The sequence below is a fragment of the Tamandua tetradactyla genome, chromosome 24 (assembly GCF_023851605.1).
Source record: "Tamandua tetradactyla isolate mTamTet1 chromosome 24, mTamTet1.pri, whole genome shotgun sequence".
Taxonomy (NCBI): domain Eukaryota; kingdom Metazoa; phylum Chordata; class Mammalia; order Pilosa; family Myrmecophagidae; genus Tamandua; species Tamandua tetradactyla.
The window spans coordinates 17,411,822-17,437,200 of record NC_135350.1 but is presented as its reverse complement, the minus strand read 5'-3'; the positions used below and the strand labels follow the sequence as shown (position 1 = coordinate 17,437,200).

General features: G+C 33.7%; 1 protein-coding gene across 5 annotated transcripts in view; it reads right to left on the bottom strand.

Moving 5' to 3' along the window:
- TBCK (TBC1 domain containing kinase) overlaps positions 1-25,379 on the bottom strand; it is a 288,273-nt gene that overhangs the window by 21,940 nt on the left and 240,954 nt on the right. For 4 of the 5 annotated variants that reach the window (XM_077142618.1, XM_077142617.1, XM_077142619.1 and 1 more), the window contains one exon: positions 18,885-19,060. In XM_077142618.1, coding sequence (XP_076998733.1) covers positions 18,885-19,060 — 176 coding nt within the window. Of the gene's footprint in view, positions 1-18,884; positions 19,061-25,379 lie in introns of those variants that run through there. The other variant, XM_077142621.1, reaches the window with a different exon arrangement.

Sequence of the window (25,379 nt, the reverse complement as noted above, 5' to 3'; positions counted from 1 at the left end):
AAAGTGCAAATAAAGGAATAAAAAGATGTTTCTTTATATAAAGTCTAGAGGAAGAAATTGTTAAATATTATTCATTAATGAAATAATTTTTCAAATATAAATAAAATAACAATTGTGAAAACTGCTCTGAAAGAAATATGTATGATGCTTTGATGGGGTGTGTCAATTTGGTGAGGGCAAGAAAAGTTTGCCCCGAGAACGTCAAGAAAGTAGGTCAAGTTAAAATTTGAAGAATTAACAGATGTTAATTAAGCAAAGGGATGGAATGGAGGTGGGCCTGGTGGAAGAAGGGATAAATATTTCAGGCAGATACATGACCAATTGTGATAAATGCAGGAGGGCCAGTATCAGTGGAATTTTGAGTGCAAGGAAGGGTATGAGGTAAAAGGCTTCTGGAAATGGGTGTAAAGGTCAGATCATGCAGGGCTTTGAAAACCACATTGAAGATAATGGTTTTTGCCTTAAGAGCAATAGAGTTCAAGAAATTTTTTAAAGCAGATTTGTACTTTGGCAGCAATGTGGAGAGAGGCTAAAAAGGAAAGCAGCTGTGAAGACCACTTTATAAGAAGTGCAAATAGTATCTCTTCCCTTCCTTAATAATCACTGATGATGTCCACTGAAGGGATGCTGTGTGTTTAAATAGAGGCATTTACTCTTAAACTCCCACTTTAGTTATGTTTAAAAAATGGGTAAGTCATAGGGTTTTAAAAGGTTCTGGTACAAGCAGTTAATATTCTTCCACAAAACTCATTAGTTATCACTGAAGAAGGAGGAAAATTATAATTATCTATTGACTTGAAAGTTTCTCCCTTGCTCCAGAGTTTTACCTTCTTTTAGAATACTACTTCACTCTATTTCTGTCTCTCTCTTTAACAGAGAGAGGAGAAATTCAATGCTCCTGATCTCAAGAATGACTGTGGAGATTGACCACATATCTTACATTTTAAAACTTCTAGTCAGTTGCTGCTTCATAATTTTTTTCTTTAAAGGGAAGCATGTGGCATTAATAATGAGGGAGAGGATCATAAAAAAACCTCCGACAAAGAAAAAGAGATAGAATCAACATTAGCATCACAGTGGACATTGTTTAATCAGAGAATTTATAATCATGGACAGATCACCCTTGGACTTCAACACTAAATTTCTCAAATGTTTACAAATATTCACTGTTCTCAACTATAATTTTCATGAACAGTAATAGCTTTGCCCTCAGAAAATAGTTACTCTGATATATACTTTCATTTTCAGTAAAGACATATCTCAAAAAGAATATTTTTGACCCTGCAAACTAAGTACCTAACAACATAAAATATTCTCAGCAAATGTAACTCAGAAATGTAATTTCTGCCAGGTCTGAATCAGTTGCCAGAGAGAACTTCTGCATTAATCAAATAGCCCTTATCAACTGCTAACATTTTTTCTTTTTAGTGTTATTACAGTAGTCAAAAGAACACAAATTTATGCTACTCAAATACTGTAAGCAGGCATGTTTGGGTACCTGCACGGCTCCCAACTGTTTGGGATAGCCTCTGCCTGCTGCCCCTGATGAAAGGGCGAGCCTATGCTGTCATGCTGGTATTGGATGAGTGGGGAGGGTAAGAAGGCTGAGCCAATCAGATTCTCTTCCTCGAAAATCAGAAATAGAAGACATAAAGACAATGGCGACACTGTAACAATGTAAAGTAACATTTGAGTGCTTCTTACATACAATTTTTTAGTCACATAGGATTAGAAAATTAGAAGCCCTTGACTCTAGAAGTAAAAATGTTTAGTTTACAAGATAAAATATGTGAATATTTGGTCTACAAAGAGAACCTATATGTATCCAAATATCCAATATCCAATATCTGTAGCTAAAACCATAAACATCTGAGTGATTTTTTGAGTTCAATAGCATGCATTTATTTTATGATTTTATAGATGATTTTAGTCTAAACTGCCTTTTACTAAAAGCATGTCATATAAACTTATTGTAGAATTTTCTTTGGGTTGTGATCTATGGTACATTGTTAAAAAAATTCTGATTTAAATGTTAAAATGTTTGACAAAATATGATGGCAACAGTGTTCTGAGGAAGAGGAAAGTTATTATCCAAAATGCAGAACTATTCCAAATATTATTTTAGGCGATTTTGACACTTCAGAAGATGAGGCACAAAAGAAAGCAAGCCTTAAACCACAATTCACTTATTCTTACTCTAAGGTCAAACAAAAATTCATGGAAAACATCCAAGAACATGCTTGTCTTAAACAAAAGCCCTTTAAGCATGAATGCTTGTAGACAAGGTGGTTAAACCTCCAAATCTATCCTTAACTGCATTCATTACTGGCAAATGGTAGAGAAAGAATAAAACTAGCCTAGTTACATTTTACAATTCACAATGAACATTTTCTTTTGTTTAAATAGACTGGACAATGCAGACAGTTTTGGTTATTTAAGGATCTTGTTTCCTTGGTAATTATTTAAGTTTTACTGTCTAAAATACAAATTCTCATGTGATACAGATATAATAAGATGAAGCAGAATTTCTTTAGTCAATTTCTAAACATCTGAGAGGCTGTCAGATTACTGTAAAGGTTGAATACTTGTTTCACCTTTTGAGCAAAACAAACACAATTTCAAATACTAGGTATTTGAAAAATGAGCAAAGTAACACAAAGTATATTTTGTATTAATTGGAAGAATGATAGATGAAGAGTGTAACAAGACATTTATTATAAATAGTGACTCTGAGTGACCAAGGTCAATTGTAATCAATTCTGGGCTAAATCTGAGGAGAGCAAAATAATAGAGCATGTACCAAGAAAACACTTTCTCCACGCCCTAAGGACTTCGGTTTTATTTCAGGGTACTTCAGTGGAAGACAGGTATGCACAGGTTCTGTATATAAGGTATTGTTAGAGATGAACATGCAACTATACATATATATTAGTATTATGAGTATAACTTCATTGATATATTATATTCTGACAAACACCTGAATTCTCTGTATTTACCTTTGCATTTAAAAAAGCTACTCCCTGTCATCATAAACAGTTATGAGGTTAAAATGATTTTTAAAGAGACTTTATTCTGAGGATAGTATCCAGCAGTTAGACACCATGTTATTTACAAACTAGGAACTTAAAAGCTACACCCTCAAAGCACCCCCATTCACATATAAACATCAATAGTGCAATCCTAACAATGTCCACCATAATTTTCAGTTTGGTTTTAGCAAGTGTGGCAATGGTACCCATAAGTACTTATTTTTAACTTTCCAGTGTTAATAGGACATTTCAATGAGATACTTGAAAAAATTGTAAGAAAAACACAATTGAAGAAGTCAGAAGTAATTACAATGGAAATCTCTATCATTGGATAATAGTAGCAATAAAAGCATAAAAGCATCCAGTTATTGTAAGAATCAGTTGGCCAAGGGCTGGAGTAGAGCTTTTAACTACCCTGACTGTACTCTGTAATATATTTCAGCAATCATATGATTTTTCTTTGGTACCTGGTGATCTTATGCTAAGCATCTTACCATGTATTGCAGTAAACTATACTCCTGTCCCTAAACTTACCACTCAGCATAACATTCCATGTGGCAGACATTATCAAAAGTACTCAAGTGAGTATTATAGAAAAGATAAATTTTCACATTATTCAAAACCTGGTGGTCAAATTTACAAATAGATGAGAAAAAATACTGTGAACTCTTATGACAAAAGAGTTGGACTATTAGAACAACATTAACAGTGAGGGATGATGTGTTCTATCATCTAGGTTTCTAAACTAGGAAGACGTCTCTGTGTTCATAAGTCAACTGCATAATAATACTGCAAGTAGGTATATCTTACTTTAATCAAGCAGATAGGAAAAAAAAGTTCTAAGAATGAGATAGGAACTTGGGTAAATATTCGTATTCCAAAAAGGGTCTTCATTTTACAAAAAGGATTTGTTTCCAAGTACCTTAAAAATATCTGACTACTCAAAATTCAACTCAGAAACAATTTCATGGTTCTGTAAGTTTAAAAGAGCATGTATCTTTGTGCACCACCACACACACTTAGGGACATCATACCTTTATAGACAAAGCAAACCACTATTTCATCAGATCACTCACGAAGGTATATATACTTTTGCTTGCTTGTTTGCTATGTTAACCAGTTATAACTGGTGTCATATATCCTTAGGCCCAAACTGAAAGAAAGCTATACCTTTAATATATAAAGCATAAGAAGGAATTATTGAATTAAACCCATTTCCTCATATTTAATATAACTGAATAGGCTTTACTGACATAAAATTACATTTTTAGTTATCATTTTCCTTGCCAAATCTACTGCTGCTTTCATTGAATGGTATTTCAAGTCTCCAAATTATTTTATCTAAAACCTTATTTTTGACATCATATCTCATCAGTGGCAATATCCTACATTCTACTTCTCTAACGAATCCCATCCTCCCATCTCTATTCCCATTTCCACTTCTGTATTTTAGATACTCATTACCTTGAGCTAAGACTATTCTAGTAGCTTTGTTTTCTTTAAATCTTCTTTTCCCTTGGAAATTAATTTTATTCACAATATTGCACAAGATTACATTTTTAAAACAAAGTTCTGATTATTAAGTCCCTGGAAAAACCTTCCATGACTGACTAAATGATAAAGCTGAAATTACTGTGATTTAACTCTGTTTCCCCATTGCCTGGCAAATGAGGTCCTCAAACGGGACTGACTGGGTGACCACAAAGATCAGTAGTCTTTGTTCCTAGCCCCCTAGGAACTGGGGCTATGGAAGGATCTCAGCCAACAGGAGCTCTTCTACAGCTACTGTACCTCTCACAGTTAACTATTAATACAGACACTGGAACAATCCCTCAGCAGTAGCTACCATGTACCCCAACACTATACAAGGTCCTCTCAGAAATGGGTATACAACTGGATGGATATTTAATTTCAAATAAGGGTTTGAACCTAGACCCAGAAGGGCTGAAGAAATCTTTCTAAACCTCCTTGTCATTCTCTATCCTGCTCTGACCACAAGTATCTCTAAATTACTTTGAAGATTTTAGAAATTAACTCTTGAGGACAAGTCTAGGTCTAGAGACAAAAGCATTAACATTCACTAAGGATGAACAGTTTTTAATGAATCTTAAATTAATTATTTTTATTAAAAAAGTTTCTTTCCTGTAATTTTTTATATTAAAAATGCAACAGGGGAAGTTTTACAAATAAAACTGCAAAAAAACACATCAGCCTTGACCTCAACGCAAATGAGAATATTATTCCTTAAAATAATTTGTTTACAGATAACATCAGTTGGACTTACATTTCCATGACTAAGACCATTCTAAATATGAACCCCAGGAAACTCAAAACCTCAAATATTAAAGAAAACAACAACACAGCTTGTGTATAAACTTTGAAACTACTAACCTTCCCTATGAAACTTATGCCTCTATGTGAGAAACATTTTCTATTGTCTATTTATCACATGTAATTACTGTTTCCTCCTAAATCTCTGTAAGGTAGTGAAGAACAGATGTATCTGATCTGAAACTTTATCTAGGTTAACATGTCATGTTTCTTTCTTGTAAAAATAAATAAAATTTTTATATTCCAACAAAAATTTACGAGTTAAAGCTTTAACAGTATAATTTCAGGCATCAGGCATGGGACAGTTCTGGGAGATGGTAAGGCTGCCCCTTACATTTATCAGTAGACAGTGTCTTATTTTGCCTAAGGATAAGACTGCCTTCCTCCCTTTTATAAACAATCATTCTAATTGTTTTACAGGGTAAAATAATGGGATTAAAGCTGATTTTAGACATTAAATCTCTTGAAAGTGCAATTTAGGAAAACAAAACTTTCACCTATATCAGAATTGTGTTATACAGTTTCATTTAAAGAACCTAAAAGGCAAAATAGAGGATTAAAATGGTACAGGGAGACTATAAACAATTTAGAAATTATTCTAAACAATACTTCAAAAATAACTTACTTCTTTTGCAAACTGAGAAGATGAAATTCAGAAAGTTTATTTCCCCCCTACTGCATAGGACTTCATTTTGTGGCAAAGGAGAAAGAAAATAATTTCAAGAATGTATTAGTAGTAAATATCTAGTTGCTTCTAAATAACCAGATTGGTAAGGTACATAAATCCTAGAGTTTAATTACAAAGCTTTACCTGGTAAAAATTAAGAGTTCCTCTATAAAGATGATTAGTTTAAAAAATATCTGAGGGTTTCAAAAGGCTTTAGTTTCTTAAGTTTTAAAACACCTCTATCAGGAATTTTAGGGGAAAGTTAATAAAAAGAATTCTGAATGGAATAAATCTTATAAAGTAAGTAACTATAATTGGAAATGGCTTTCTTAAAAGCCTTCTTCCTCAAAGTACCCCAACACTGCTTTCCAAAATTTAAAATAGTTCAGTTTTCCTTGATTCTGTGGGTGTGTCTATATAAAGAAAAAAACATGTAGAGTTGTTGAGTTGGTATGTGGGATTAGGCCCTTTATGCCTACTGGCACTCAAGGTAACAATTGAGTTTACATGTAAGAAATGAAGGGATGTGTATAACATCTGAATATGTATACATATTTTGGAGGAATTAATACATGTCTCATTCATTTATATTAACACATTTGTCTCAATCTTGTTTGTGCTGAACAGTGCTATGCAGAGACCAACTAGTCACCTGCCAAATAGCATAAAGCTTAGGATCATGAGCTTGGCTGTAGCAACTGCTGATTACATGACCTTGGAGAAGTTGTTTAAAACCTTTCTAAGAAAAACCTCACTCTTCATCAGTAAAACTGAGGTAAATAACAATATTTACATCATGGGACTAGAACCATGCTTGGCACAATGAAAGGGCTTAATGATACAGATTATTAGAAATCAATTCACCTAAATGTACTCATTCTAAATGCCTCTTGTTCTAAAATAACTGGTAAGGCAAAATATATTACTGCTCCCATGTACTTCTGCAAAAAGAGGACACTAAAAAGTCTTTAGTGAAGGATGTTAAAACTGGCTCTTGTTGACCTAGATGGAGGCATAAGACACTACAGGGTTCTGACACTGTATTGAATCTTTGAAGAACTAGCGAAATTTGGTACAGCCATCTTCCTCAGCACTCCGGAAAACATTTAAAAGGTTGCAGTAATTGGGGAAGTGCTGAATCAAGAAAACACAACCTAAAAGCAGTAGGAGAAACTCATGATGTCCTTGCTGGTTGCTCCACCAACCCGTCCTTGGCATGGTGTGAACCCAGACTGTGCTCTCATTGTGAGTCCTTGGTCCTATTCCAGAGCAAGCAGAGTAACTCTTATGTGCATACTGGGGTTCTGAATGTCAATGCCAGTCTATTGGGTAGTATCCGTAAGGCCTGAATCAAAACACTCATCTTTGGCTTGCCCTCCCAGAATTTGTCCTGCAGGCAAAAGCAGCTTAATAACAGCTAAATCAGTATAAGAAACAATTAAATCAGACTGTCATAGAGTGAAGGATTACTGGTTTCAAGAAATACAAGAGAAAACCCTGGAGAGAGGCGGAGGTGTTTTCCATAGGGAGTAGAGACAGCATTCTGATTTCTATAAACAGGACAATTTCTAAGGCCACAAATGCATGCCCAGGTTAAGAGGTATGCTCAGAAAAGGCAGACAGTACCCTGCAATTTCACTTCAGACTGATTCTTTTGCTAGGAGGCCTAAATTCTGAAGGAGTGCACCAGCTAACACAGCATCAGTTTGAAAAAATGTTTATGGTGCTTTTATATTGATCTGTTTTTGTTAGCTTCTGGCACTTAAAGAAATCCCTGCCATATCATTAGCTGTGTACAAATTTAAGGAATAAACAGCTGAGGGACTAAATTCCACAGTGAACTCACTAAAATGTTAAAATTTGCCACATGTAAAAAGATTACAAGGGAAATAAAGAAAAAAAAAGCAGGAAAGAATAGCTGATTCAAAGCAACAATATACAACTTCAAAAATCATCAAAGGAGAAGACCAGACTTTGGTCTTACCAGATAAAAGACTTTAAAAAATGACCTTCCATATCCTCAAAGAGAGAAAGAAATTTAGAGAATAAACTAAATCATATGGGGAAAATGATGAATGAACTATTTGGGACTCTCAATTAAGAGACAAAATTATAAAAAGGAACTAAAGAGGAATATTGGATTTGAATATGAAAATAAATGAAATAAAAAATTCCCCAGAAAGTTTCAATAACAGATTTGAGATGGTAGAAAAAAGAATCAGTGATCCTGAGAAGAGAAGATGATTGAAATTGTTCAGGCTAGGGAACAGACAGAAAAAAGAAAAAAGAAAAAAGAAAAGTGAACAGAGCCTGAGAGACTTGTGAGATATCATCAAATCTAATATATGCATTATGAGAGTTCTAGAAGGAGTAAAGAGAAAGTGGAAAAAGAAATATTCAAAGAAATAATGGCAGAAGACTTCCCAAATTGAACAGAAGGCATGTATACATTCATAAATCCCAACAAACCCCTAACAGGATAAACTCAAAGAGAATAACACACACACATTGTATTCAGATTGTTGAATGCCAAGAACAAGGAGAGAGTTCTGAAAGCTGTAAGAGAAAAACAATGTATTACTTCGTACAAGGGAGTCAAAATAAGACTAAGTGCCAATTTCTCATCAGAAATTATTAATTTGCAAAGAGGCAGTGAAATAAAATATATAAATTGCAGAAAGAATACAAATGCCAACCAAGATTTTATATACAGTGCAACTGCCTTTCACAATTGAGGAGAGATTAAGACATTCCCAGATAAACAAAAGCTGAGGGAGTTTGTAGACACTAGACCTAGCCTATGAACAATGCCAAAAGGAGTTCTTTTGATAGAAATTAAAAGACACCAGATGGTAGCTCAAAGTGGCATAAAGAAATAAATATCTTCAGTAAAGACACTCACATGGTTAAGTATAAACGCCAGTGCTATTGTATTGTATTTTTAGTATGCAGTTCCACTTTTTACTTGTTGCAGAATCTAAATGCAATTCCTGAAGTATTATGTATTTGCATAAAAGTAAGGATGAATCCATGGTTCTAAATATACAATGTATAAAGATATAATGCACAACAACTACAACAAAAAGGTGGGGGGGGGGAGCTCATGTATGTAACAGAGAAGTTTAGCCTACCTATAGGTGTGCCTAAGAGTTACTTCCAGAGGACCTCTATTTTTGCTCAGATGTGGCCTCTCTCTCTAAGCCCTAACTCTGCAAGTGAAATCACTGTCCTCACCTATAACCTCCAGATGGGTCCCTGGACCAGACAAGTCCTGAAGTGCAGAAGGACCTTGCATCACCAGAAATCAACTAGTTCCATCCCCCTACTCCATATTATTGACAGCCCCTTCCAACATGAAAAAGTTAGAATGGGCATAGTCCAAATATTCTAAAGAGTAGGTGAAAGATCAAAGGTGATATTGGAGTTATACAGAGAAGGTAGGGTTTAAAAAACAAGTATGATTGCTGAATCATTATATTGATATTTCTTTTAGTCTCCAGTATTTTAGAAAAGCTAAAAGTAAAAACCTAAAATTGTGGGATTGTAACCCATACCAAACTCTGAAATCTGTTCTACAACTAATTGTTGTGACTTGCTTTGAAATTTATTGCTTTTTTGTATATATGTTATTTCTCACAAAAAAGAAAAAAATTTTCTTCTAGCTTCCAGTGTTTTAGAGCAGCTAGATGGAAAAATCTGAAATAGTGGAATAGTGTGTATGCACCTTAGAAAAGCCATGTTTTAATCCTAATCCCATTTTGTAAAGGCAGCCGTTTCTTCTAATCCCTATTCAGTACTGTTTACTTGAAACTGCAAATATGCCGTTTCCCTGGAGATGTGACTCAATCAAGAGTGCTTGTTAAACTGGATTAAGTGGAGATGTGCCTCCACTCATTTGGGTGGGTCTTGATTAGTTAACTGGAATACTATAAAAAAGAGAACAGTAAGAGAAAAGGCTGGGAGATTCATAGAGAGCCAGAGAAGAGTAGCAGAGCCACGAGACAGCCACAGTAGAGAATGCCGCATAGCCACGAGAAGCAGAGAGCCCACCAGCTAGTGGCTTTTGGAGATGAAGATGAAGAAGGAAAACGCCTCCTGGGGAGCTGGACAGGAAACTACCAGATGACGCCGTGTTTCACATATGCCCTTTCAGCCGAGAGAGAAGCCCTGATTGTGTTTGCCATGTGCCTTTCCACTTGAGAGAGAAACCCTGAACTTCATTGGCCTTCTTGAATCAAAGTATCTGTCCCTGGGTGCCTTAGATTGGATATTTCTATAGACTTGATTTAGTTGGGACATTTCCACAGCCTAAAAACTGTTAACTTGCAACTTATTAAATTCCTCTTTTTAAAAAGCCATTTTGTCAGCTAGCAAACTAGAACAAATGGTAACCCATAACATACTCTGAAATCTGTTCTGTAACTACTTGTTCAAGTATACTTTGAAAATCATTGCTTTTTCTTCCTTTTCTTTGTATATATGTTATATTTAATAATAAAAAACATTTTTTAAAAAAAGGTGGGGGATGGAAGGGTATAAAAACAGTGTTTGTGTATGCTATTGAAATTACATTGGCATCAAATTAAACGTGATTATTATAGACTTAAGATGTTAAATTTAAACCCCATGATAATCACAAAGAAAATATATGAGAAGTATATATAGAAGGAGATGAGTAGGGACTCAAACTGGTACACTACAAAAAATTAAATATATATGAAAGTAGGCATTAACAGAAGAATTTAGGATCAAAAAAGGAATAAGACTTACAAAAACCAAATAGTCAAGAAACAGAAGAAAATCCAGTATTATCCCTAGTGACTTTACATAAAAATGGATTAAATGCTCCAGTCAAATGCAGAGATTGGCAGAATGAATAAGAAAGCATGAGCCAACTATGTGCTGCTTACAATGACTCATCTCAAATTCAAAGACACAAGTAGATTGAAATTGAAAGTATAGAAAAAAAAATTCCATGGACACTGTAATCAAAAGCGAGCTACACTAATATTTCTCAGTATTAAAATATAGTAATATAATCTCTCTAGTATAAGATACTAATATCTGATAAAATAGATTTAAAGTAAAAAACTTTTGCAAGGGACAAAGAAGGTCACTTTATACTGATAAAGGATCAATTCAACAAGACATAACAATTATAAATACATATTATTTACTGACAAAGCCCAAAAATATATGAAGAAAATATTGACAGATTTGAAAGGAGAAATAAATGGTCCTGCATTAATAGTAGAAGATGTTAATATACCACTTTCAATAATGGATAGAATATCTAAACAGAAGATCAGTAGGGATATAGAAGACTGAAATGATACTATAAACCATTTAGACCTACCAGATATATATAGAACACTTCAACCAATGGCAGCATAATAAACATTCTTCTCTAGTACACATGGGTGATTCTCTGAAATGGAACATATGTTACCACACAAAACAAGTCTCAATAAATTAAAAAATATTGATATCATATAATGTATCTCCTCCTACCACAATGGATTGAAGCTAGAAATCAATAACAGAGGGAGAACTGGAAAACTCACAAAATGTGGAAATTAAACAACCAATGGGTCAAAAAGTAATCACAAGGGAAATCAAGAAACACCTTGAGGTGAATAAAAACAAAAACACAAATTACTGAAACTGAGGGGATGAAGCAAAAGTAGTGCTTAGAAGGAAATTTATAGCTCCAAATGCTTTCATTAAAAAAGATCTCAAATCAGAAACCTAACTGCATATGTAGTAGAATGAGAAAAAGATGCACAAATTAACTCAAAGTGAGCAGAAGGAAGGAAATAAAGATTAGAAAGGAGATAAATGAAATAGAGAACAAAAAAAAGAAAGAATCAATGAAACCAAAAGTTTGTTCTTTGAAAAGATCAATAAAATCAACAAATCTCTACCTAGACTGACAAAGAAGAGGATGCAAATAATTAAAATCAGAAATGAAAGGGGAATTCCTGTTCATTCCACAGAAATGGATATAGTAAACAACTATAATGCCAACAAATGAGATAACCTAGATGAAATGGACAGGTTTCTAGAAACACACATGCACCTTACAATGACTCAAGGAGAAAGAGAAGTTCTCAATAAAACAATACAACTGAAGAGACTGAATCTAATAAAAAACCTCACACAAAAAAGAAAAGTCCAGGACTAAATGGCTTCACCAGTGAATACACCAAATAACCAAAGAAGAATAACATCAATCCTGCTCAAAGTTTTCCAAAAAGTAGAAGAGGAGGGGAAACTTCCTAACTCATTCTATGTGGTAGTAACACTTTAATAGCAAAGTCAAATATAGATATCGAAAAGAGAGAAAAAATTATAGACCAATATCCCTCATGAACATAGATGCAGATCTTCAACAAAATACTAGCAAACTAAATCCAATAGGACACATTAAAAGATTTATACACTATGATCAAGTGGAGTCTATTCCAGGAATGCAAGTGTTTTCCAAAATGAGAATATCAAGTAATACAATATGCCACGTCAATAAAACAAAGGAAAAAAAACATGATTGTGATGGTTAGGTTCTGGTGTCAACTTGGCCAAATGATTATGCTCAGTTGTCTGGTCAGGCAATCACTAGACTGACCATTGCTGCAAGGATATTTCGTGGCTGGTTGATAAACTACAAGTGTGGTATGTTAAATCATCAGTCATTTGATTGCATCTATGGCTGATTATTTCTGCGATCAATAAGGCGTGCCTCCCAGAGCAAGATAATCCAATCAGCTGAAGATTTTTAAGGAAGGAGAGACACTCCATCACTGCTTCTTCATACAGCGAGCCTCTCCCGTGGAGTTCATCCAGATCCTTTATCGGAGCCGTCAGCTTCAGAAACTGCCCTATGGCTTTTGGACTCTTCCATTCCCATGGCTCACAAGACGTCTTTATAAATCTCATATTTTAAAGATTTCTCCTGTTGGTCCTGTTTCTCTAGAGAACCCTAACACAATGATCATCTCAACTGATAAAGAAAAAGCATTTGACAAATCCAGCATACACTTTTGAAAAAACACCAGAAATATAAGCTAAAGGGCATATGTGAAAATCACACAGTTAACATTGTACTCAACGGCAATGCAAGAAAGCAAACTTTCCATTCCTGAGATCGTATGGAAGACATGGATGCCTACTATCACCATTGTTATTCAACAAATTGTACTGGAAGTTCTATGCAGAGCAATTAGGCAAGCAAAAGAAATAAAAAAGCATCCAAATGGAAAGGAAGAATAAGAACTTTCTCTATTTGCAGATGACATGTTCCTATATGCAGAATATCCTGAAAAGTCCAAAACAAAGCTACTGGAGTTAATAAATGAATTCAGCAAAGTTGCAGGGTACAAGATCAACAAGCAAAAATTAGTGGTGTTTCTGTACATAGATAATGAACAATCTGAAAATAAAATCAAGAAGAAAATCCAGGTATAGTAGCAACTAAAAGAATCAAATATCTAGGAATAAATTTAACCAAGGATATAAAGGGCTTGTACATGGAAATCTATAAAATATTGCTAAAAGAAATTAAAGAAGAGTTAAATAAATGGAAAGACTTCCATATTCATGGATTGGAAGAGTTAATTTTGTTTAAATGTCAATTCTACCTAAAGTGATTTACGGATTCAATACAATCCCAATCAAAGTTCCAACAACCTTCTTTGCAGAAATGGAAAAGCCAATCATCAAATTTTTATGGAAGGGTAAGGAGTCTTGAATGGGCAAAGTCATCTTGAAAAAGAATAACAAAGTTGGAGGATTCATACTTTCCAATTTAAATCGTTTTGCAAAGCTACCTTAATCAAGGGCACACTGGACTGGCACAAGAACAGGCATACAGAATGATGGAATCAAACTGAGAGTTTGTAAGATATCATTTCACAAAATTTCACACAGAATTTATAGCATAGAGTGAGCCTTAATGCAAACTATGGACACCAGTTAATAGTATAATTATAATAATATTGCTTCATAAATGTTAATGAAGTTAGCCCACTAGTACAAAATATTAATAATAGGGCGAATTCTGTGTGGTGGTGGTAGGGTGTATGGGAACTCTGTACTTTTTACATGATTGTTCTGTAAACCTACTACAGCTGTAATTTAGAAAAAAATGAAAAAAGTGAAAGCTAAATATTATATATGGGATAAAACAGACAAAAACAATTAGATATAAAAAGTCTTAAGTCAAGAATATAAATCTCTAATTGTGAATTTTCAGAAATCAGTGAGAATAGGTAATAAGATAGTATAGGTTTTTTAGTAACTCTGAAATCACACTGCAGAAATTACTGTTTCATATGTTCTCTTGCCTTCAGTGACTTTACCTTCCTTGGTTTCATCTCTTACTACACCAGTTCCCTTGCTGGTTCAAAATCCCAAGCATGTTTATAAAGCAGGATCTTTGACCTTCCTGTTCCTTCAGCCTACAATATTCTTTTCTGTATCATTCACTGCTTCTTCGCATTATTCAGCTCTGCTGAAATCATCCTTTTAGAGAGGCTTTCCTTGAGCATTCTATCTCCACTAACATTCATCATTACTGTCTATCTTTTTCCATGCTGATTTTTAAAATATTTTTATTAATAAAACATACAAACATGAAAACATTCTTAACATACAAACATTCCATACATGGTATACAATCAGTGGCTCAGAAAATCATCACATAGTTGTGTATTCATTGCCATGATAATTTTTTTGAACATTTGCATCACTCCAGAAAAAGAAGTAAAAAAGAAAAAAGAAAAAACTCATACATACCATACTGCTCACCCCTCCCTCTCATTGACCCCTAGTATTTCCATTTACCCAATTTATTTTAACCGTTGTTCCCCCTATTATTTGTTTATTTTTATTCATATTTTTTACTTAGCTGTCCATATCCTAGTTAAAAGGAGCATCAGATACAAAATTTTCATAATCACACAGTCACATTGTAAAAGCTGTATCATATAATCACCTTCAAGAAACAAGGCTACTGGAACACAATTCTACAGCTCAGGTACTTTCCTCCAGCTATGGCAATACACCATAAACAAAAAATGGGATATTTATATATTACATAAGAATAACCTCCAGGATAATCCCTCTACTCTGAAATCTCTCAGCCACAACACTTTGTTTTGCCTCATTTCTCTCATCCCCTTTTTTGTCAAGAAGGTTTTCTCAATCCCTTGATGCTAGGTCCCGTCTCATCTCAGGATTTCTGTCCCATGCTGCCAGGGAGGTTTACACCCCTGGGAGTCATGTCACAGGTAGAGGGGGAGGGCTGTGAGTTCACTTGTTGTGCTGGCTTAGAGAGAGAGGCCACATCTGAGCAACAAAAGAGGTTCTCTGGGGGTGACTCATAAGCCTTATTTTAAGTAGGCTTAGCCTATCCTTTGCAGTAATAAATTTCATAAGGGCGGCCCCAAGATCAAGGGCGTGGCCTATTGATTTGGTTGTCCCCTCTGCTTGCTAGAATATCAGAAATTCTCCAAATGGGGAAGTTGAATATTGTCCCCTCTCTCCCCATCCCCCCCAAGGGGACTACTTCTTTATTCACTGTCCAAATCACTCTGGGATTTATCAGGGCATCACACTAACCTGGACAAACCAACAAAATTTCATGCCCTATTCAAGATTCCATGTACTTATGGTATTAACTAAACTGACCATACAAGTTAAATTAGGAAATGCACTTTCCAAAACATAAATTTTGCATCAAATAAACATTTCTCCTTTTAGTCTCACACAGGAGTTGAAGTTTTAAAAATGGATGATATCATCCTTTACCCAATCTTCTGATATATCTTAGTCCTATCCAGATCATCCATGCTGTATTTTTATTGATAGAACTTATTGCTACTTGAGATCAGTAGCAATTACTGATCTCCCATTAAAATGTAATTTCTACAAGGACAGTGAATTTGTCATTTTGTTCACCAACAAATCCCCAATGTGTAGTACACTGACAGCAAATAATTATTAAATAAATGCATGCTAGATTATAAGAGTTTCTAACTCTAAATTCTGATTGTACTGTGTTCTTTTAAGTAGTCTCTTGGTTTGGGCTTAAAGGGAGAAGGATCTCAGAAATCATTGGATCGGTTACAGAATGCAAAATGCCTTATATATTGCTAACTCTCTCTTTATGTTATAATTTTGAAGAGTATGGGTGGGAGACTCTGGGGCTCCAGCATTTGCAATCCTGTCTTCTTTCCTTCTGTAAATATTTTATAGGTATTGGTTGGATGCTGGGGCAACAAAGATTTAAAGGACACGAGCCCTGTCCCTGCCTAGCTTCCTTATTTGGAGATTATGTTCTTGTTGATGTGTTTTTGCAAGAACTGCTCATTTGGTACCTATTATAAATTGTCTCTACTGTCTGTTTATTTTTCACATAAAATATTTTAATGTTTTATATTCCTCATACTAAAAGCAACACAATGGGTAAGAACTATATTTTATACTTTCTTTAAAAATTATCCATAGCACTGACAGCACCATCGAGTGTAATATTTACTGGTTGCTATTAATATTGTTGCCACGTAAAACAATCAAACAACACATTCTAACAGATTAATTTTAACCACTGCTTTATGACTCTCTTTATTACTATGCATACACATTTCCCTTATAATTTTAATTTCTCGAAAACAGGGATTAGAAGAGTATTAGAAAGAAATGTTACTTCATAATATATCATAATAGATTATAAAAGATTTATGTGCTTTTCTAGCCTTGGAAGGTCATAGCTGGGTAGGTTAGATGTTTCAGTCAAAGGGAATCTTAGAATCCACAACTCTCCCTTTTTTACTGTATTCCTGACACTAGTAGAGACCTAATAATAACCAATAACTCTCTGAAAAGAGTTTAGCTAGTGATTTATTTCAAAGTACTATGATATTCAGGTCCCAATATTTGATTTTTAGTGGTGGGACGTGCTAAAATATGTGGTAAAGTAAGGCTGCTAGAAGGAAAATTTTAGGCACATTATGATGATAAATGGCCCAACTTTAAGAATACTTCCGTTTTAAAGCATGCTTTCAAAAAGTTCACAAGTTGGGCTCTTCAGGATTCATAAAAGATAAATGATTTTATTTTCTTCATTCCCTAGGGCCCATTCCTATTCTAAAATGGCACAGGACAATATTGATTCTCTCCTTCTAGCAATTTTAGTTAATAAAACCCCTTAAATCTCTGCCTAGTTTGAACTCTGAACTCTGACATGAAGTCACCCCTACATTGCGACTTATCCATAGTCATTGGGGAACAGCGCTCAGACCAGCTGATTTGCTTTCTGTTGTTCTGTCTTTATTCATTCCACAGGAAATAAAGGAGAGCATCAGTGAAAGAAAAACCAGACTATGAGGTTTGGAAAGCCTTGGATTGAGTGTGATTTTCATATTGTGGTTTAAAATTTCAAATAGTTGAATTATTTGAAAGGAAATATCAGAGGAGTAGAATATACATAACATATTTTAATTATTTTAGTAGTAGTCTTTAAAATTAAAATAGGGCACTAAATGCCATGCTTTTCTGATGACCAAAGCTGAAGCAAAAGACATATAAGTGAAAAGTTAAAAATACTGAGTTTAATACTTTAAACTTAACAGATAAGAGGGACTTAAGAGAGGTCTCTGACCAGTCAACTGGAATTTATTGATTATTCTGCGAGACTATTCACCTAATCTGGCAAGGAAGTTCCACTATCTCTGAAGCCTTAACAATTGGGAACTTTAACATTTACACTTTTTCCAAACTCAGGGGTCTCACAGCTTACAGAAAATAAAAAAGTAGGAACTTTTTACAAAAAGATGGGTATGTGTCTTGAAATAGTGCGTTTTCAAACTATTCCTAGTAACCTAAGAGTCTACAGATTGCTTCATGAATTCTGTAAATGTATGGTCTAAAAGTTAAAATGTATGATACGAAGATTAAGATTGAAAATATGCACGTGAAAATTTATTTATGCTGGTTTCAACATATAAGAAACCATCAAGCTGTTACAAATATAAGCTTATGAAAATAATTATAAAATAATTTATATTTTATAAGTTGGATTTCTAAGAAAGATTTTATTTAAAAAGGGGTTTTCTCTGTTAAAAAGTCTGAAAATCATTTATCTAGATTCTAGACTATAGAGAACCAAAACATGCTTCATGAGAGTCTGATGAAAATACAAGGAGAAAGGTTGAACTGCAATTATTTTGTAAATGCTCATATTTTAATGTCAAAAAATCCCACCAGGGCGGGCCAGGGTGGCTCAGCAGGCAGAGTTCTTGCCTGCCATGCCAGAGACCCGGGTTCGTTTCCTGGTGCCTGCCCAGGCAAAAAAAAAAAAACAACAAAAAATCCCACCAGAAATTATATTAAATTCAACAGTAGAAATCCTACTGAAAAATGCCTTAATATGTTTTCTAAAAGGAAATGTTTGAAAAATTATAATAAATACAAGTTTAATAAGATTTGGCAACCTCTTTTACAAGGCTACGAAATACATCAGGTTTACTTACTCTTTGAACTGCCAAAATTTCTTTCTATAGCAGAAGGATTCAACGTCCTCAAGAACAACAAAATACACTAAAGAAATAGAAAAACCAATAAGATATCCCAATATTCTGGCATGGTTTGGAAAACATTTTAAGGTCGCTGGTATGTAATGTTGTCTTATGAAACTTCATGCAAATCTATTCTGCTATCTGGTTTAACAGTTATTTAGCTATCTGAATTCATAGGAATCCCAGAAATGTTCTTTGTTTTTACCACACACCCTTTATATGGAAATGAAAGCAGTACGATTAAGGAAATATGTCTTTTAAAACCACATGTGTAAAGGATACTCTTCACTATTTCGGATGTCAACCACCAGGAGCTTTGGTTTACTGGACTTCGTTTTCTTGGTGGGTGTTTTGAAATGGCCTGTCACTGTGAGTTCACACAAGTCAATCAGGTCTTCTGCTGAAATCCGGGGTGACACTTCTGACTTTAGGTCATTTAAAGGGATGGATTCTCTTGACTGAAAAGATAAACAAACGATACAGATATTGAGAATATTGTAGAGAGCAAACAATAGCCAGTATAGAATATCTTTAGGCTCTTGATAACAATCAATCTAGCATGTGGGAGAAAAGGAAGGAAAAAAACCTGTCTCATTTTGGCAGTCTGTTGTATAACTGCATTCTTACTATTGAAGTTTATTTTTTTTTCCTACTAGTCTCACATACACATATAAGAAAGCATCATTCTTACCTCACTACAAATTCTTGGCTCAAATGTGTTAGAAAGAGATGAGGGACATTTTTTCTTATGAGTTACTATTTATCTTGAAAAACAACACCTTTAAGCAATTTCATTTTTCTTCAAGTAAAATTACTGTTATGGTGAATCACATTAATTACAACTCAGGTAATATGAGAAATTGCACTGTAACTCAGTATCCATATATATATATATATATATAGATATATATGCATATTTCCACTCAACTTTTCATATATATATATGAAAAGTTGAGTGGAAATTAGTTTCTAAGAGATGAATAAAGAGCAACATAATGCTTTCTTAGACAGTAAAGCAAACTGCCAACATGTCTTTATTGTGCAAGTGGAAAAATCTGATTCTAGACTATCAAACCAGCACATTGGTGTATGGTCTTTTATATGGTATAAGACCAATTCAGACTAAGGACCATGTATAATTATTCTCCATGTTATTTAGTAGAGTGAAGGATGTTTTTTTCCTTATAAAAGGCAATACAATGCAATACAACTCAATTCAACATAAATTTGCTGAGAATTAAATATTCTTAAAAACTTATTTGCTATATAAATGAAGAATTTAAGAACTTTCAATTTCAATCAAATTCACTTGATTGAAAACATGGGGATTCAAAAGAAAATTTCTATTTATATGCTTAATAAGTTTTAAAAGTTGAATCTGATAATTATATCACTTACTTCTTTTCTTAATTTCATTGTGGACTTCAAATTTAGAATTTCTAGTTAGGAGAAAATAAACCATATAAATCACAAGAAAAAATTTCACTTTTTTTTGTATACTGTATGGCAGGGTCACTTTTCATCATTTTTCCATGTGAGTATCCCATTATTGCAGCACAATTTGTTAAATTTTTTGTTTGCTTGTTTTCTTGTTGGTTTCTTTGATTGGGAAGCGCATGGGCCAGAAATTGAACCCGGGTCTCCTGCATGGCAGGCAAGAATTCTACCACTGAACTACCCTTGCACCCCAAGAAAATCTTATTTTGAAAACGCTTTTTTCAACTGGGGTTTGATGTCAGCTCTGAGTCCTTGGGCTTTTCCCTGACTATGCTCTAAATTCTTTGGTGCTGTTAATCTTTTTTTTTTGGGGGGGTGCATGGTCCGGGAAACGAACCCTTATGCTTTTAAACAGAAATGGAAATTGCTAAGCTTTATGGGTAAATGGCTCTTAATAAAAAAAAATTAGGCATTAGGAATTTAAATTTTTTAATATTAGGAACTGCAGTAAAACAAACGGTATGAATTTAAAGTACTTCAGAAAGATTAAAGAGCTTTAAAGTTAGCAAACCACTTAACCAATGCTTTCATCTCCTTTTACATTAGATTGCAACTTCTATAGGCATTTCTCCCAGCATTCACATGTAATTTTACATTTATGAAGATAAAATAAAGAATCTTGATTATTCTAGTTCTGTTTTTAATTATTTAATGATGAAAGTGGCATTTCAAACCAGGTTACGTCTGAGTGAAAGGAGTGTCCTGGCTGATGAAGAAGAGGATTTGACCGAAGCATTCTCTGAAAAACTGACTGAGTTACAGAAAGGTTTGACCTTGGCATTGGTTCCAATCAAATGCATTATATGAAAGGAGTTTTCCAAAGGAAAGATCATTGGCACATTAAATAAGGAGAACTGAATGAAAGGAATTGCTGACAAATTCATAACTTTCTGAACTTTAGTGAGTGTGTATCAGTAAAGAACTGTATATGGAAGATGGAACATGTATGTGCTTTTCCTCTGCAAATAGTAATTTCGATTTAGGACAACTTACACACATTGCTTTAAGAATAAAATACAATATTAAAAAAAGACAAAATCTAGTTTTTCATCTATTAGATAGTTTTATAAGTTGTTATGCTACTCATTGTATAATCTTAATTGAGAGCATAAAAATAAAACTTTCTTTGAACAACTTTTGTCTTAGTCAGTATCACAGATATTAGCATTTTCCTTGTGTGATTGGCATTTCAAATCCATAAGACTTCTTTAGTTTATGGACAATGGTCAAGAATTTAGGATAAGTATAGAACAACACTGGAAATGTCTATCAATTTTTCATTGCTGTTCAAGAGCCTAAACATACAACACATTATTAAGCTTTGGAGACCTAGTTTTTAAAAATTCCTGTTCCACGGTCAACTGAAGTCACAATTTACATAGTGGTGTTATGAGTAAAAATCATCTTTAGATAGTGTTGGCTCTCTGAAATGTCTATGAGGATATATTAGGGATAAATCTAAGCAAACAAACAAAAAACTAACCCTGGTAACAGGACAGCATTCTGTTTTGTCCATTAAGCTAAAGTTACTGGGAGAATGATTTTGTCACGATTCTTAAGAGTCTGAAATGGCAGACGTTTAATGAGAAAGAACATGCCTGTATACTGTTGGTTGTATATCTAACTAGAAACAATAGCTTCTAAATAACAATAAAGGCATTTTAGCTATTAGAATATAGAGTTAGTAGTCAGAAACCTTCCCAAATTTTGTCATGCTTTCTGGCACTAACTTCAAATTGGTTACGCAAGACAGAAATCTGGCAATCATCCTAGACTCTTCTTTCTCCCTTGTTCCCCATCCAAATCCATCATATCCCCAAGTTCCACCAAAATATCTTTCAAATCTGTTCCCTGATTCATTGCCCTCTATCTGGGCTTATCTCTTATGTGGATTCCAGAAGCTGTTTGTTTCTCTATATATCTCCTTTCTTCCCTGCTTCCCCTCTTCACCTGAAGTTATTACTTTTAACCCACCTTCCAAATACCATCTGAATTAAAAATAAAAATCGGATCATGTAATTTTATCATTTAAACACTTTGTAGACACAGGGAGAATAAAATCCAAATTCCTTAGTATACCATATAAATCCCTTTATAAATTAATCTCTGACAATATAAGATAGCAGACTATATACTACCTGGGTTCAAGTCTTGGCCATGTGACTTATCAGTATGTGACTTTGGGCAAGATATGCACCCTTCTTCATCTACAAAATGGGATAAGAGCAGCTAGCTGAACCCTACTGGGTTATTATTATTTAACATATTTAACACATTTAGAATGGTGTCTGAGATAGTAAGATCTCAATAAATGTTTTCTCTCTTATGTATCTTTTCTTATCCCGCACATTGCTCCTTATGCTTTAACATTAGCAGATTACTTGCCTTTTCATGCCAATATGCCTTTGCACATGTGGCTCCTTCTGCATGGAATGCCTCATCCTGTCCACCTACTAAGTCCCTGTAGTCCCTTCAAGGCTCAGTTTAACATGACATTCTCTGCAGAGAGAGCCTTTCCTGTTAACTCTCAACAGACTTGCTCTGTTTCCCTTCTGTGTCCCCACAAATATCTGGTACATATCTTTAGTATAATTGGATTCTTTATTCCCACTAGACTGGGAATAAGGAAAATGACTTTTATGCCTATGTCATCCCTAGGACTGGAAGTATTTTCTGACACAGAGAAGGTATTCAAATATATTTTTTGAATATAAGTGAATTAAATAAAATTTCTAAGTCTTCTACTACTTTTCTTGAGTAATTTTTGCTATATATGGGGTATGTATATGCTCCTCAAATAATAGTAATACACAACTTCATCATAGTAATTATTATTATTTTTGTAATTGTGATATACTGACTTTCTCCACAAACTTTACAATCTCCTTGAATGTAGGTTCTATGCCTTTTCATATTTGTATATCTAAAAATACTAGGAGGACAAGGTCCAGCACAAAAAGACAATAGATATTTGATAAATGAATGACTGAAAAAATTTGATTAAGTAACTGCAGAGCAGAACCTATTCTCATACCTAGATTATTAGGCAGACTCTTCAGGGATGGAAAATCATGTTTTCTTCACCCTCTAGACACTGTGATGGTTAACCAAGAACACAGAAATCTATATCAGTGTTAATAATACCTCACTCTTTCCATTCCCCAATTTAAAACTTGAAGATGACAGTTGCTGCCATATATAGCTTGCAATAAGTTCTTTAATATAATGAATCGAAAGAATGTAGGTGAATATAAAGAAGGCAAAAAAATAAAACAAACAAATATCCTTAGGAAACTAGGTAAAATAATTTAGTAATAAAGATGTTAATGAAGGAAAAAAGGCATAGAGTTGAAATCTGGGGAGAAACCAAGAAAGCTGGAAAGTTTGTGTATGGAATGTGTAATTAGAAATGAGAAAAAATATAAACATGTACATTTTATTTTTCTTTTATATAAGTATGTCATATGCTTTTTCTTTCTTATTTCTTTGTTTATATAGAAATGGGAAAGAATATAAGCATGCAGAAATATTTTAAAACAATACATTACTATATACAACTCTATATTAATAAATTTGAAAAAATTAGGACATTTTATAGAAAAACATAAGCTATAAAAACTATTCCTAAAAGAGTAGGAAACTTGACTTGACCTATATACTCATAGGCCTAAACATATCTGAACAGAATTGGTGTGTGTGCATACATTCAAAAATTATGGAAAACCTGAAGAGACTTATATACATACAGGCAAAATTTTAAAGTTTTCAAACAATTATTCTGCAAAAAAGGTGCGAAGTATCTTGTCCCAAACAGTTCTATCTCATTTTCAGAGAACAGAGAATTCTCATCATATAATGGTCAGAAACCAAATAATGAAAAGTTCCCCATACCATTTTATGAAACTACCCTAACTATGTAATCACCATAGGTGACAAAAAGCCACATGTGATAAAACTTCACAAATATTTCCAATTTCAGAAAAAGAAAACTCATGATATCATATCAGAAGGAGACTTAATTAGAATGATGAAAGGTGAAAGATGTTCTTTGAGATGTTTTTTATCTCAAATATTTAACATTCTACTTGATGAACAATTGGAGGCATACTTATTACCATCAAGATGTAGAAATAAACATAGCTATCAGCACTATTATTTGTTTTTGTTTTGAAGTTGCCATGGAAACAATAAGAAAAAGAAATGAGGTGTAAATATTGGAAATGAATAAACACATTTTAGATGATGCAACAGTCTTTTTACACAACTGAAAATAATAAGAGGAAAAGTTGATAAAATTGACAAGAATTTGTTAAATATTAATTTATAAAATACACTGAAATAATTTTATCTATATGCTAGCAGTAACCAATCAGAAAATAAAATGAGCAAAAGCTTCCATTCACAATATAAAACAAACAAAATACCTAGAAATAAACATAGCACATTTAAAGAAAATGCAGTAGTTTTATGAAGGACATTTGAAAAACCTGACAAACATACAATGTTATTTGTAAAGTAAGAGTCAATATTATGAGAACTTTATTTTTTTCTTAGAGAAATTTATAAATATACTACAGTTTTCACCAAACACCCAAAAAAGAACCATTTTTGGACTTTGTCATTCAAATTTTAAAGTTCATTTGACACATTAAATATTTTCAATGTCAAGAAAATACTGAAAAACAATAAAATTCATTGCTCTCTGTTAAAATAGTGCATCAGAACAGACTAAAGACTAACAGAATGCAATGTAACACAGAGAAACAAACTCAAACACATATGCAAGTATTTGGTAAAAGATAAGGATGCCATATCAGCTCATTGAGGGAGAGGATATGTTACTTAGGATATAGTGTTGGGATAACTTGTTAACTAGAAGAAAATAAAACTATATTTCTATCTTATACCGTACAACAAAATGATTTATAGATGAAGGAAAGAATTAAATAGAAAAAAGAAAACTAGTATTGACAATTAGAAATATTTACAAGCTTATAGGAAAAGCTGACCTCTTAAAGAAGAGTTAACATATGTAAGCAAAAAAATGCAAGATGCCCTTAAAGTAAAAAAGAGCCCAGTGGTCTCCATCTTGGCTCTCTGCCTAGGGAGGCAATATGTATGAACTATAACAAGAGAGCTCCCATTACGCCAGCTTTCAAATGGGCCCAGACAACAGGAGAAGCAAGGTCAGGATATACATTTTCCTGGTCTCCAACTTGAGAGGTCAACTTGGTTGGCTGTGTCCCCTGACTAAAGTTCACTGTTTCTCTAAGATGGCTT